Genomic DNA, 13,939 nt, shown 5'->3' with positions numbered 1-13,939 from the left:
TCTGCATAAGTAAGTCAGTGAGGTTTGGAGTGACCCAGACTGTTGTCTTTCCCACCAACCCATGAGTGGGCTTCTGATCTCTTCATGCTCTTGGAAAGCCTTTCTTGGCAAAGACTGTTCTTCCTAACGTGATTGTCACTACCCATGATCTGCCGTGACTGAAGCCCACATTCCTAGAGAGGCCTTACAGGGTCCATAAATTGCAAAGGCAGCTGTGGTTAAACAGCAAGGTTGAATGTTCTGAGACTCTGAAGAGCCCCATCACATTCTGGGAAGGGCTCCATATTATACTGTAGCAAGAAAGATGCTTTAAGTACAAGTGAGATTACTTGTGACCTCTAAGTGTCTCGCTTACCCCATTTACAGGCCAAATCCTACCTGTCTTTATAAAATGGTATACTTTTAATGAACCAGGTTTATAATTTATAATTCATACATTAACCATATAATTTTCACTAGACCTCCCTTCATATCCATACAAAACAACGCTGACCTGGTGATGGGTGGAGCAGAGTCCCCACGTTGGAGCCCTTAGGCCAGGAATGTCACACTAATTACTTGAAACTAAGTTGGTAGACCACGCTGTTTCGATCTGGCTGCTGCTGCTGCAGCAGCTGCTGTATGTGGGTGCGCATGGATGTATGGGCGCTTGTGTGTGGTATTGCTAAAACCACGACCCAAGTAAGAAGCAGTACGATTAATCACCCCAGAGATAAAGATCAATTTGAAAGCTGTGATTTCTTTTTATGAATTAACATGTGAAAAGAATCAGTATGGTGTTTGGCAAGAACACTGAAATAAAGTTGGAAGACTAGGATTGAAGAACCAGTTTTACCTCCAGCAGCTGGCATATGTTTCTCTTTGAGTCTGTTGTCTGATCCATAAAACAAAGTGGTTGAGCTCAGTCTCTGAGTTCCTTTTCAGGCCCCAAACTTAGTGGGCTTGATATTAATACATTTCTTTTGGGGGGGGGATGAAAAGAAAGGTGTGGGGAAAGGCAAAGGGAGAGGGAGAGAGAAGATCTTAAACTGAGTGTGGAGCCCGACACAGGGCTCAGTCTCACAACCCTGAGATCCTGACCTAAGCCAAAATCAAAAGTCGGACGCTTAACTGACTGAGCCACCCAGGTGCCCCATTAAAACAGTTCTTATTATCCTTTGAGGATCTATTACTATATCCCCATTTTAGAGTTTTATTACTTATTAATTTGATTTTATGTTTTGATCAACTCAGATATAAATATCAGATACAAATTATTATTTACAAGTTTCTCTGTGATAGACCATTCACTTTCTTTCTTAGGTAGTTTTTTCCATGACTGTGACATTTTCTTTATTACCTACTGCACTGTTCTGCTCCCACATGCTTGTGCCACTTAGTCATCTCTCTGTTTATCCTCCCCTAAAAGTACACTGTGGTCTGAAACATTTCTCCATTGTTTATGTTTCAAAGCTTTATGATATGTAGAACCTTGGAGACAGATCTTCCACTTCTTAGAGTTTATTGTAAGGGAATGATTATGTGTATGCTCTAAAGTCTTCATAGTAATATTACTGTATATGCAAAATAATTGAAGCAATCTAAATGTCTTACAATTGGGGCTTACTTTCTTAAATGAGTTATAGGAATCTTAGGATGTAATATTTCACTAACAATAAAATGATGCTTGAAAAAACTAAGAACATGGGAAATATTCACATTATTTAAATGAAAAAAAGCAGATTACAATGTACTTTGTATGGTATAATCTTATTTTGTAGACATTAAGTGTATATATAAATATATACATATAGAATTTATATATATTTTTAAAAATATCAGGCAATGTAACAACAAGCAACAGAGATATTTTGGTTGACATGATTTTGTATGTGTCCCATATTGCCTGTCTATACTCCCTTACCCCTGACTAGCTAGTCCTAGGGGATCCACTTCAACTGTGGCTGTGCACAGTGACTTTCCTTCTGAAGAGGCTTGGTCCAGCCAACTAGCATGTGCACTTCAATACAAAAGTACCTGTGGCAACTCAAAATCATTAAAAAATGCATTTTATAATCCATTTCTGTAAAACACACAAATTATTACTTTCTGATATTATTGTGATTGTGAAACCCTAACTAGTATTTTAGATTCCACCTAAAACAACTCAGCATACCCATATTTTTATGCCTCACTCTATTATATTCCTACACACTAGAATTTCTCAGCACCATTAACATTTGGGACTGAATAATTCTTGGTTGCAGGGGCTGTCCTTTGCATTGTAGGATACTTAATACCATGCCTAGTCTCTACTTGCTAGTTACCTGCACCTCCTCTTCCTTGCAGCTACCAAAAATGTCTCCAGAGATTGCCAAATGTCCCATGGGGGACAGAATTGTCTCTGGTTGAGAACCACTACTCTGTCTTTTTCACTTTCAGTCATAGTTCTATTACCTTAGGTCTTGGTCACATTTCTCTAGTTAGATCCCTAAATATAAGTCTCTAAACTCATTTATACAGGTGTACCTTACTTATTGCAGTTTGGAGATACTGAGCATTTTACAAATTGAAGGTTTTTGGCAACACCGCACTGAGGAAGTGTACTGCCACCATTTTCCCAAAAGCATTTGCTTAACTTTGTGTCTCAGTTGTATTTTGGTAATTTTTTTTTAAAGACTGTGGCTTCTGTCTTTTTTTTTTCAAGATTTTATTTATTTATTTGACAGAGAGAGCACAAGTAGGCGGAGCTGCAGGCAAAGGGGAGAGGGAGAAGCAGACTCCCCACTGAGCAGAGAGCCTGAAGCTGTGGCTAGATCCCAGGACTCTGGGATCATGACCTGAGCTGAAAGCAGTTGCTTAACTGACTGAGCCATTCAGGCGCCTCATATTTTGGTGATATTTGCAATAAAATTTTTCATTATATTTATTATGGTGATCTGAGATCATTGCTCTTTGTTACTTATTGTGATTGTTTTGGGGTTCTATAAGCCATACCCATATAAGATGGCAAATAGGGGGCGCCTGGGTGGCACAGCGGTTAAGCGTCTGCCTTCGGCTCAGGGCGTGATCCCGGCGATCTGGGATCGAGCCCCACGTCAGGCTCTTCCTCTATGAGCCTGCTTCTTCCTCTCCCACTCCCCCTGCTTGTGTTCCCTCTCTCGCTGGCTGTCTCTATCTCTGTCAAATAAATAAATAAAATCTTTAAAAAAAAAAAAAGATGGCAAATAGTCTGAATAGTCTGTAGTGTAAATATAGCTTTTATATGCACTGGGAAACAACAACAACAACAAAAACTCCTATGACTCACTTTATTATAATATTTGCTTATTTTGGTCATCTGGAACCATACCTCCGGATCTCCAAGGTGTGCTTGTATGTGTTCAGTGGTGTATTATTTTTAAATGTGGGAACTAACATTTTGTTTCTGAATTCATAGTTTCATAAGAAAGAACTAACACTTGTCAGCTTTTGGGATTCCTCAGTCCCTTTCCTCACTAGGACTTCTCCACTCCCAGCAACTGCTCCCTGTCTGCCTCCCTGAAGACTACACAACCATAAATCGTATGGTGCTCTTTTATTGACTCCCATTCTTTTCCTCCTCAGATAAATGGTAAAGTCTAGTTTCTTTTCTTTACTTTGACCTAGCCAGTCTTTCCAGAGCCCCATTTCTATTGTTTTCTAGCCCAATATATAATGAAGAGAAAGTGGGTAATGAATTTTTGCTCTTCCCACTGGGGAGAGGAATTGGACAGGGCTGTTGAGCAGATCACACACAAAAAAAGGGAGCCCAGGCTTGGAGAAGTAGAGGTAATTATGGGTGAGGTCACTGGAATAAAGCTGATTCCAAGTGATCTCGTTTCTGGTGTGTATGCGGGTTCTAAGAGTAGTTCAGGGCAGGTCTGTGTTTCTTGTCTAGCATGTTCTTATATTTTCTAGGCTCTTCTTTATTCTTCCCAGCCTCACAAAAAAATAATCCAAGATCAGCAATACAGCTCTGGCAATTTCTTTATTGGAATTGGTGGATCTGAAGCAACCACACCAAAGAAAACCCCACATGCAGCTACTGCTTGGGTGGAAAATGCTTAGATTTTTAAAATTAGCGTGGGTTATTGAGAGTGGGTTATATGTTTTAATAGTTTAGATGCAGCCTCACTCTGCAAAGGCTTCTAGAAAGGATGATGTCAGGAAATTTAACTCCGTATCAAGAAGAAATAAATGCATCTACATATATGAATCCTCTTGATTTCCTCATTTCTATTTGTCCTTAATGCCTACATCAAAGAATAGATTCTTACTGGATCTTTTCCTAACAAGCCGAGTCAGAATTAATGCTTCTCTTCTGTGTGCCCTCATGGTAACTATTTGCCTTTTTAACTAGTGATGTAGTTATTTTTATATACCTGTGCCTTCCAAGATTATGAATTTTAAAAATTTATTTATTGTCATCTTAGCACCTAACACAGTTGGCAGAAAAATCTTTCCTCTGTGACAATAAATGCAGCCACTTATTGAGGTTCTGCTATTTGCCAGAGTAGATTTTAGGAACTTCACGTAAATGATCTCACTTAATTTTCATAACTCTGAGTGAAATTTTCTTTCTGGCTCATTTTCCAAAACCTATGACACATTTTCCCAAACCTGATACTGTGCCTTTCACTACTGATTGTAACAAGCTCAGCTAACATTTGCTATTTTCTGTGAGCCTAACAGGCAAATGTGTTGACTTTATTATGTGTGCAACATCTTGTACGCTTACCAGTTCAGAAGCAGCTATAGGCAGGTGTGTCCAGATAGGAAAAGAGCTCGATGGCCAGGAGTCTTTAGAAGTCATAGTTCTTTAAGAAGGAACAGATTGCTAAGATGTATCAACCTAGGGACTTCATAGTATAGTTTCTGTTATTATTAGGTAGTGTCCAATAAGTGCTGGTAAGTTCTGGGAATCCTCAGTAGGTGATTCCAATGGGAATTCTGTCTGTTGAGAGGATAATACTTCACAAAAAAGTGTTTTGTGATGGTTTCATCTTAGAATCAATAACACTTTGAAAGGACAGATGGAGCTCTACCTACTACAGAGATTGGAGAGATTTTTAGAGCTGGCGGCTTGTTTTCTTCTCTTGTCCTCATGTGGCTGTGAGACCATTAATTTTTAAAATTTTTGGTTGTAAAATAATCATATTAAGTAAATTTTGTTGCTGCTGGTACAAACAAAATGAATGACTGTTTCCAGCCTTGTTATTTATAGAACTCATTTTCAAATGAAACTCCCACAGACAGAGCTATCAGATGGATGGAATCTAAGCCATGTACCTACACCTTGTCAGTGAGTGTGGTTGTGAAATAAATCTTTTTAAAAAACCCTTCATTGTCAAGTCACTGTTACGCTAGGGGGATTACTAAAATGTGAAGGTGTTCAGAGCTTATGTAGCCACAAAACAGGGGTGCCTGGGTGGCTCACTCATTTAAGCATCTGCCTGTACCTCAGGTCATAATCCCAGGGTCCTGGGATCAGAACGGTGCTGGGATCAGTCCTGGGATAGAGCCCCATGTCTGGCTCCCTGCTCAGCAGGGAGTCTGCTTCTCCCTCTGCCTCCCCCATCCTCCCCACTCATGCTCAAGCTCTCTCTCTTTCAAATAAATAAAGAAAATCTTTTAAAACACACACACACACAAAAAAAAACAAGAAGCCACAAAACATAGAAGTCTGTACATATAAATCATTTGCAATGACCTCAGATATAAATGTAGAAACATGTCACTTCCTACCCGAGGGAAAATGGGATCAGATTACTTCCATGGAATTTAAATGTGGTTCAATCCCTCTTTCTATTAGCATCCTACAGTTAGATGGGAGAGATAGGAAGCAGTTTTTTAGTGTTTGTACTTTGAATCAATATTTACAGAGTCAAACCTCACCAGCAGAGAGTAAGGAATTAATTAGTATAAAATGTTGGTATAGCTTAATCAATGAAAACAAGAGAATCATTTATTTCTGACAAGCTGACAGCAAGCTATTGGGGCTGTAGCTCTTTAATTGAGGTCCAAACGAGCAGTGACACAGAAATGAGAAGAAAGTAAATGATCTAAGAAACTAGAATAAAAATTATGAGAATATCCTGGTGAAGCATATGGTAGCACTGATCTAACATGAATACTTTAGTCCCGGGCAAATGAGGACTTGATAGGGTTGTGTGATACGCTGCCACAGAGCATTTGAATTGTGTTCCTTTGTTCCTTTTCTGTTTTTCTTTCATATTTACTAGAATCTTTGAGATACACAGCTATGATGAAGAAAGGGGAAGATGTTTATGACCTGATACAGTGGTCATATAACCTGATTTTTCAGGACACATAATTAAATGAAAAGACCAAAATAATGTGTATAGGAAGCAAGCAAAAAGGAAAGTATGAGGGGAAAGGAACCACATATCTGAACATTTGTGCAAAATGGAACATAGGAAACAAACCACTAATCAATGAGATTGGTTACCTATGAACAGTAAGTGGCATGGACGTTAAAGAAAGATTGAGGAATTGTTTAAGCAAAAAAAAAAAAAAGAGACATGGCATTTTACAAGTTGTGGTCCTGGATTGGTCCTGGACCAGAGACTTTCTTTTCTAAAAGGACATTATTCACATAATTGGCAAAAAAAATTAAATAAGATTGATAGATTAGATATTCATATCATATTAATATTGATTTGCAAATTTGAGAATTACATTGTTTTAGGAAATATACACTGAGGTAGCTAGGGGTAAAAGAACACTATGTCTATAACTTACTCTCAAAGTTCAAAAATAAAATTACACATGTTATGTATTACATATGTAACAAACATATATTAATATATCTGTATTGATATATAATTATATACATGTAAGTATAATTTAATATATTTACCTATCTATATACCTTCTATACATATAAAACCAATATTGAATATTGATAGCAAAAATAAAAGTGTTAATTATAGTAGGGAAACTGAAAGCAAAATGATATTTGCAAGTTGAAAATAACTAGATATTAAGCCATATGCCAAGTGATGGTACCAAAACAATAAGGTAATGATAAAATGAAAGACAAAAAATGGAAGTGAGTAGAAAACTGAAATACTTTATATGCATGTATATATATTCTGAGATACATGCACACATGTAAGTATGTACATATATGAAATGTACCTATGTGTATGTACATGTGTATATACATATATGATATACACTTGAGTGTATATATGTGTGCATGTGTGTGTGTATACACAGACACACACACCTATGTGATGGCCAAGCAAAATGATGGAGAAAGGACATATTAATTTGCCGTTGGTGTGAGGAAGAAAAAAGGTGGTGGAGGAGTAGGGGACCTTTTTTCAGCTGGTCCCCTGAGTTGAGCTGGATATCTACCAGACCATCCTGAACACCCACGAAATCAGCCCGAGACTAGTAAGATACATCTGGATCTCTACAAACGAACATCTCTGGCACTGAGTATTGAGGTACGAAGCAGGGAGCCGTGATTCTGTGCACAGATATCAGAAGATAAACGGAAGGGGGAGGGAGCCACCGTGTTCGGGTGCTGGGAAGCAGTAACCTCCTGCATTGGGGAGTGGGCCGGATTTGCTGACTGGTAGCCACTGAGAAAACAGACTGAGACCAGGAGCTCAGGAGCGTGTGTGTGACCAGACTGAAAACCGGAGTTCCGGAGCACACAATCTATAGAAACAAAGACTTCACGGGCAGCATGACATCACTAAAATCATACCTCTCAATAATCACTCTCAATGTGAATGGCTAAATGCTCCCATAACATGCCACAGGGTTGCAGATTGGATAAAAAGAGATGACATCCATATGCTGTCTACCAGAGACTCATTTTGAACCTAAATATACATCCAGACTGAAAGTGAAGGGACGGAGAACCATTTTTCATGCCAACGGACTGCAAAAGAAAGCTGGGGTAGCAGTTTTCATATCAGACAGATTAGATTTTAAACTAAAGACTGTAGTTAGAGATACAAAAGGACACTATATTATTCTTAAAGGATGTATCCAACAAGTGGATATGACAATTATAAATATCTATGCCCCCAACAGGGGAAAAGCTAGATACACAAGCCAACTCTTAACCAGAATAAAGAGACATATAGGTAATAATACATTAATAGTAGGGGACCTCAACACTCCGCTCTCAGCAATAGACAGAGCACCTAAGCAGAAAACCAAAGAAACAAGAGCTTTGAATGGTATACTGGAACAGATGGAGATCATAGATATATACAGAACACTACACCCCAGAATAAGAGAATATTCATTCTTTTCGAATGCATATGGAACTTTCTCCAGAATAGACCATATACTGGGTCACAAAACAGGTTTCAACAGATAACAAAGACTGAGATTATTCCCTGCATATTCTCAGACCACAGTGCGTTGAAACTGGAACTCAATCGCAAGGAATAGTTTTGAAGAAACTCAAACACTTGGAAACTAAGAACCATCTTGCTTAAGAATGATTGAGTAAACCAGGGAATTAAAGAAGAACTTAAGCAGTTTATGGAAACCAATGAGAAGTGGATAAACGCTTTCTTGTCCTTCTGGGTATTTATCTTAGAGAAATTCTTAAACGTACATAGGGCTCTTGGACAATTAATCATGAAATCATTTATAGTAATAGGAAATCATAAGCAGTTTAGCTGTCCCATCATTTGGTGAATAGACAGTAAAATTAGTTTATTTGTACTACGAAATAATAGCAATGCTTTGAATTAAGAACTGTCTTTCTATAAAGCAATATGAATTGTGTTTAGAGCGAAAGGACATAGAACGGCATTTTGTAAATTAAATCATGTACATTCATAGAACAGTGGTTCCTATTTTATAAAGAAATTGGCATATTTAAAGGGAAATAGTAAATACATTTAGAATAAGTGACTATTTGAAGAGAATTGCAGTCAAGAATTCAGAAAAAAATAGTAGGAGAGGAGGAGTTAAATGGTGTGGTACTAGGGGGACCCTGAGCTTTCCTTGTCCCTTGAACACAGCTGGATCAACATCAAATTATTTTGAACAACTAGTAATATGATTTGAGGATTAAGAAAGGTATCTGCACAATTGGAGGGAGAGATTGTGGCAGATGCAAGACTTATATTAATGAACAGATCAAAGCACACCTAGTTAAAGGTCCAAACGCTCCCCACTATAAGCAAGGAGAAGTTCTGTAGAGGACAGAGCAGTGAGAAAGAGTAGCCAAAACACAATATCAGAGTGCACACAGCATACACCAGAAACACTTCCCGAAGTGTCAGGCCCTGGACAGAGTATGACCTCTTTTTAATATAGCATTACTCTGAGGTTCAGGAAACATAACAAGCTTTCATAACATGCAAAAGATAGAAACTTAGCCAAAATGACAAGACAGAAGAATTCTTCCCAAAAGAAAGGTCAGGAAGATCTCATAGCTAGGGACTTGCTCAAAACAGATATAAGCAATATATCTGAACAAGAATTTAGAACAACAGTTAATAAGATGACTAGCTGAACTTGAAAAAAGCACAGAAGACAGCAGAGAAACCCTAGCTGGAGAGAGAAAATCCTAAAAACTAGTGAGGCTGAAATTAAAAATTGCTATAAGTAGGATGCGAAACAGACAGGATAGAATCACGACAAGGATTGAAGAAGCAGAGGAGAGGATAGGTGGTGATAGAGAAGATAAAATTGTGGAAAATAATGAAGCTGAAAGGAAGAGGGAAAGAAAGGTATTAGATCATGAAGGTAGACTTAGGGAACTCATTGATTCCATAGAGCAATACCTGTATTATAAGAGTTACAGAAGAGGAAGAGCCGGGGTGGGGGGAAAGAGCAGAAGGTTTATTTGAACAGATAATAGCTGAGAACATCTCTAATCTGGGGAAGGAAACAGTCATTCAAGTCTAAAAGCACACAGAGAGCTCCCCTTAAAATCAACAAAAACAAGTCAACACCGTGACATACTATAGTGAAACTTGCAAAATACAAAGATAGAGAATCCTGAAAGCAGCTATGGAGAAAAAGTCCTTAACTTAGAAGGGTAGATACATAAGGCCAGCAGCAGACCTGTCCCTAGAGACCTAGCAAGGCAGAAGACAAGTGGCATAATATATTTGAGGTGCTAAATAGGAAAAATATGCAGCCAAGAATACTTTATCCAGCAAGCACGCTGTGATTCAGAATAGAAGGAGAGAGAAAAACTTTCCAAGATAAGCAAAAACTAAAGGAGTTTGTGAACTCTAAACCAGACTTCAAGAAATATTAAAGGGGACACTTTGAGCAGGAAAGAGAGTCCAAAAGTAACAAAGACCAGAAAGGAACAGAGACACCAGTCTACAGGAGGAGCAACTTTAGAGGTAATATATTGGCACAAAATTCATATATTTCAATAATTACTCTGAATGTAAATGAACTAAATCCTCCAATCAAAAGATACAGGGCATCAGAATGGATTAAAAAACACACAAGCAAAAAACAAGACCCATCAATATGCTGCTTACAAGAGACTCATTTTAGACCCAAAGACACCTCCAGATTGAAAGTTGAGAACCATTCATCATGCTAATGGACATCAAAAGAAAGCTGGGGTATCCATCCTTATATCAGACAAACTAGATTTTTAAACCAAAGACTTTAATAAGAGATGAAGAAGGGCACTATATCGTAATAAAGGGGTCTATCCAACAAGAAGATCTAGCAATTGTAAATATTTATGCCCCTAACTTGGGAGCAGCCAAATATATAAATCAATTAATAACAAATTCATTAATAATAATACAATAATAGTAGGGGATTTTAACACCCCACTCATAGAAATGGACAAATTAAGCGGAAGATCAAAGAGGAAACAAGGACTTTGAATGACACGGTGGACCAGATTAACAGATATATACAGAGCATTTCATCCTAAAGCAGCAGAATACACATTCTTTTTGAGTGCACATGGAACATTTTCCAGAATAGATCACATGTAGGGTGATTTTGAGGCCTCAAATCAGGCCTCAACCCCTACAAAATGATTGAGATGATACTATGCATATTTTCAGACCACAATGCTAAGAAACTTGAAGTCAGCCACAAGAAAAAAATTGAAGGACCTCAAATACATGGAGATTAACGAACATCTTACTAAAGAATGAATGAATTGGGTTGCCTAAGTGGCTCAGTCGGTTAAGTGTCTGAGTCTTGATTTCAGCTCAGGTCGTGATCTCAGGGCCATGAGATCCAGCCCCATATTGGGCTGCGCCTTAAGTGCAGAGTCTGCTCGAGAATTTCTCTCTCCCTCTCGCTCTGCCCCTCCACCCACTCATGTGCTCTCTCTCTAAAAATAAATAAAATATTTTTTTAAAAAAGGAATTATAGAAGGCATGTGATATGATGAGTACTGGGTGTTATACTCAACTAATGAATCATTGAACATTATATCATAAACCAATGATGTACTATACATTGGCTAATTGAATTTAAATAAAAAATAAAAAAAATAATATCAAACCTCTGGGAAAAAATTAAAATAAAAATCTAAGTGGAAATAAAAAAAAGAACAAATGGGTTAAGCAGGAAATTAAAAAAGAATTTTTTAAAAATATACGGAAGCAAATGAAAATGAAAACATGACAGTCAAAAATCTTTGGGATGCAGCAAACGCAGTCCTAAGAGGAAAGTATATAGTAATACAGGCCTTCCTAAAGAAGCAAGAAAGGTCTCAAATATACAACCTAGCCTTATACCTAAAGGAGCTGGAAAAAAGAAAAGCAAATAAAGCTTAAATCCAGCAGGAGAAGGGGTGCTGCCTTTGCTGGCCTTCCAGGGGAGAGACCCACCATGCTGGCTTAGAGTTAGACCTCCCCCAGGATATATGCACTTAGGAGACACAGGGGTCCAGAGTTTGGTGTAAGGGGGTCCCGTGTTCACTGAGGGCTGCTATGTTGCTCTGTGAAGTCCTGCAGTGTTGGTGGTGAGGGGGGAAATGGTGTCATCCCACTCTCTTGACCCCAGACAGGGGGTCTCACACCCACTGCTGTTCAGGAAACCCTCAAAGAATAGCGAAGGCCATCAGTGCACCCAGCACTACAACTCTCCTGCCGTTTATCTTTGGCCTGCAGCCGGGATTCAAGATTCCAAATCTTAAGGGACCTGGCACCGTATAGATCCATTCCTTTCCTCCAGAGAAGAGCCTCCCCAGGCTGTGTCTGGTGTCCTTTATCTCAAAAAAACAAAAAAACAAAACAAAACAAAAAAAACAGTCCCACTCCTGTGCAGTACACAGAATCTATGGTGTAGCACAACAAAAAGCAGTGACCAGGTTATCCAACCTCTGTGCACGCCTCTGTCCCCTGCCAATGAAAGACTGTTTGCTGGCACCTGCAAGGTCTTTTGTCTTTGGAGAAACAATATACCTCCTTCCAAATGTACTTCAGGAAGGGGGACTTTCTCTCCCAGTGTGACCCAGGAGATCCCTACAACACTTTGTATGCTCCCGGACCTTGATTTATCTTTACTTAATGGAATTTAGTCTTGAACATTTCTGGGTTTCCAACTATAGTTAGCGAGCCAGTTTTTTCTTTTTCTATTTAATTCTTTATTACATTAAAAATATTAACTCTGAATTAAATTTCAACTAAAATAAGTATATTTGCAAAAAAAACCAAATGTGTCATATAAATGTAATGATGGAACAGACATTTGATAATTTCAATATACATTATGAATATATTAAAAAATATACAAACAAAACAAATTAATACAAATTTATTCTGAGAATGTGTTTGGTCCTCAGTCTACTAATGGCTGCTTTCATCTCCTGATTTCTTAGAGTATAAATGATGGGGTTCAGTAAAGGTGTAATAATTGAATAAAACACAGAAAGAAACTTATCCACTGAAAAGCCACTGAATGGCCAAGCATAAATGAAGATAATTGGCCCAAAGAACAGAGTGACCACTGTAATGTGAGCAGACAGTGTGGACAGAGCCTTGGAGAGTCCACCAGAGGATCGACGTCGGACACTTACCAGAATGACAGTGTAGGAAATGAGCAGGAGTATGAAACAGATGAAAGACAGCAGACCACTGTCAACAGTTACCAGCAACTCCAGAACGTAGGTCTCAGTGCAGGCAAGTTTTAGAACGCGGGGAAGGTCACAAAAAATATCGTCCACTATGTTGGGGCCACAAAAGGGCAAGGTGATAGTAAAAACCATCTGGCTCATGGTATGCACAAAACCAACAGCCCATGATAGCAGCACAGAGCCCACGAGGACCTGGCGATTCATGATGGATGTGTAATGAAGAGGTTTGCATATTGCAATGTACCGATCAACAGCCATGACTATGAGAAGAGTCATCTCACCACCGCCTAAAAGGTGGAGGAAGAACATCTGAGCCATACAGCCCCACAAAGAAATAGTTTTATTCTCCCTGAGGAAATCTGTGACCATCTTAGGGGTTGTGATGGTGGAAATAGACATATCCAGGAAGGAGAGATTTCCAAGGAGGAAGTACATTGGTGTGGAGTACAGAAGTGAGTCAAAGGTTACGGTGACCACAATGAGAAGGTTTCCTGCCATAATTGCTACATAGGCCAACAAAAATATGAAAAAAAAGAAAATTTCAAGTTCCCAAGTGTTGGTGAGACCTAACAAAACAAAGTCCGTTACCATTGAGCTATTTATCATATCCATCTAGTCTGTGTAGGGGTTTTCAGAAAGTCATTAAAATGTAGAAAATCTGAAAAAAATGACAATTTAATCTGTGATAGTTTTGAAGATATGACCATATAGAAAGTAGTATTTGATTCATGTAGAAAGATAATATAGACATTTCTGAAAAGTACATTTTAATACATGCAACATTCACATTACTGTATTTTTTTCAATCAGAAAGTCAAAAAAGATGAGAAGTTTATTGTAAAATTTTATAAACATAGTTTGCAG

The 13,939-nt window shown here is 38.3% G+C and overlaps 1 protein-coding gene across 1 annotated transcript; it reads right to left on the bottom strand.

The window, feature by feature from the left end:
* Positions 1 to 12,745: 12,745 nt before the first annotated feature.
* On the bottom strand, positions 12,746 to 13,687 carry LOC103656618 (olfactory receptor 4K13-like). Its single transcript, XM_008684025.1, has one exon. The coding sequence runs from the start codon at positions 13,685 to 13,687 to the stop codon at positions 12,746 to 12,748; it is 942 nt and encodes a 313-aa protein (XP_008682247.1).
* Positions 13,688 to 13,939: the final 252 nt, after the last annotated feature.

This window comes from Ursus maritimus, unplaced genomic scaffold, assembly GCF_017311325.1.
Source record: "Ursus maritimus isolate PB19 unplaced genomic scaffold, ASM1731132v1 scaffold_39, whole genome shotgun sequence".
NCBI classification, from domain to species: Eukaryota; Metazoa; Chordata; class Mammalia; order Carnivora; family Ursidae; genus Ursus; species Ursus maritimus.
The sequence above is the reverse complement of the archived record's forward strand: the minus strand, read 5'-3'. Positions and strand labels throughout refer to the sequence as shown.

Coding starts and splice junctions, on each gene's coding strand:
- LOC103656618 (XM_008684025.1), bottom strand. CDS start 13,687: ATGGATATGATAAATAGCTCAATGGTAACGGACTTTGTTTTGTTAGGT.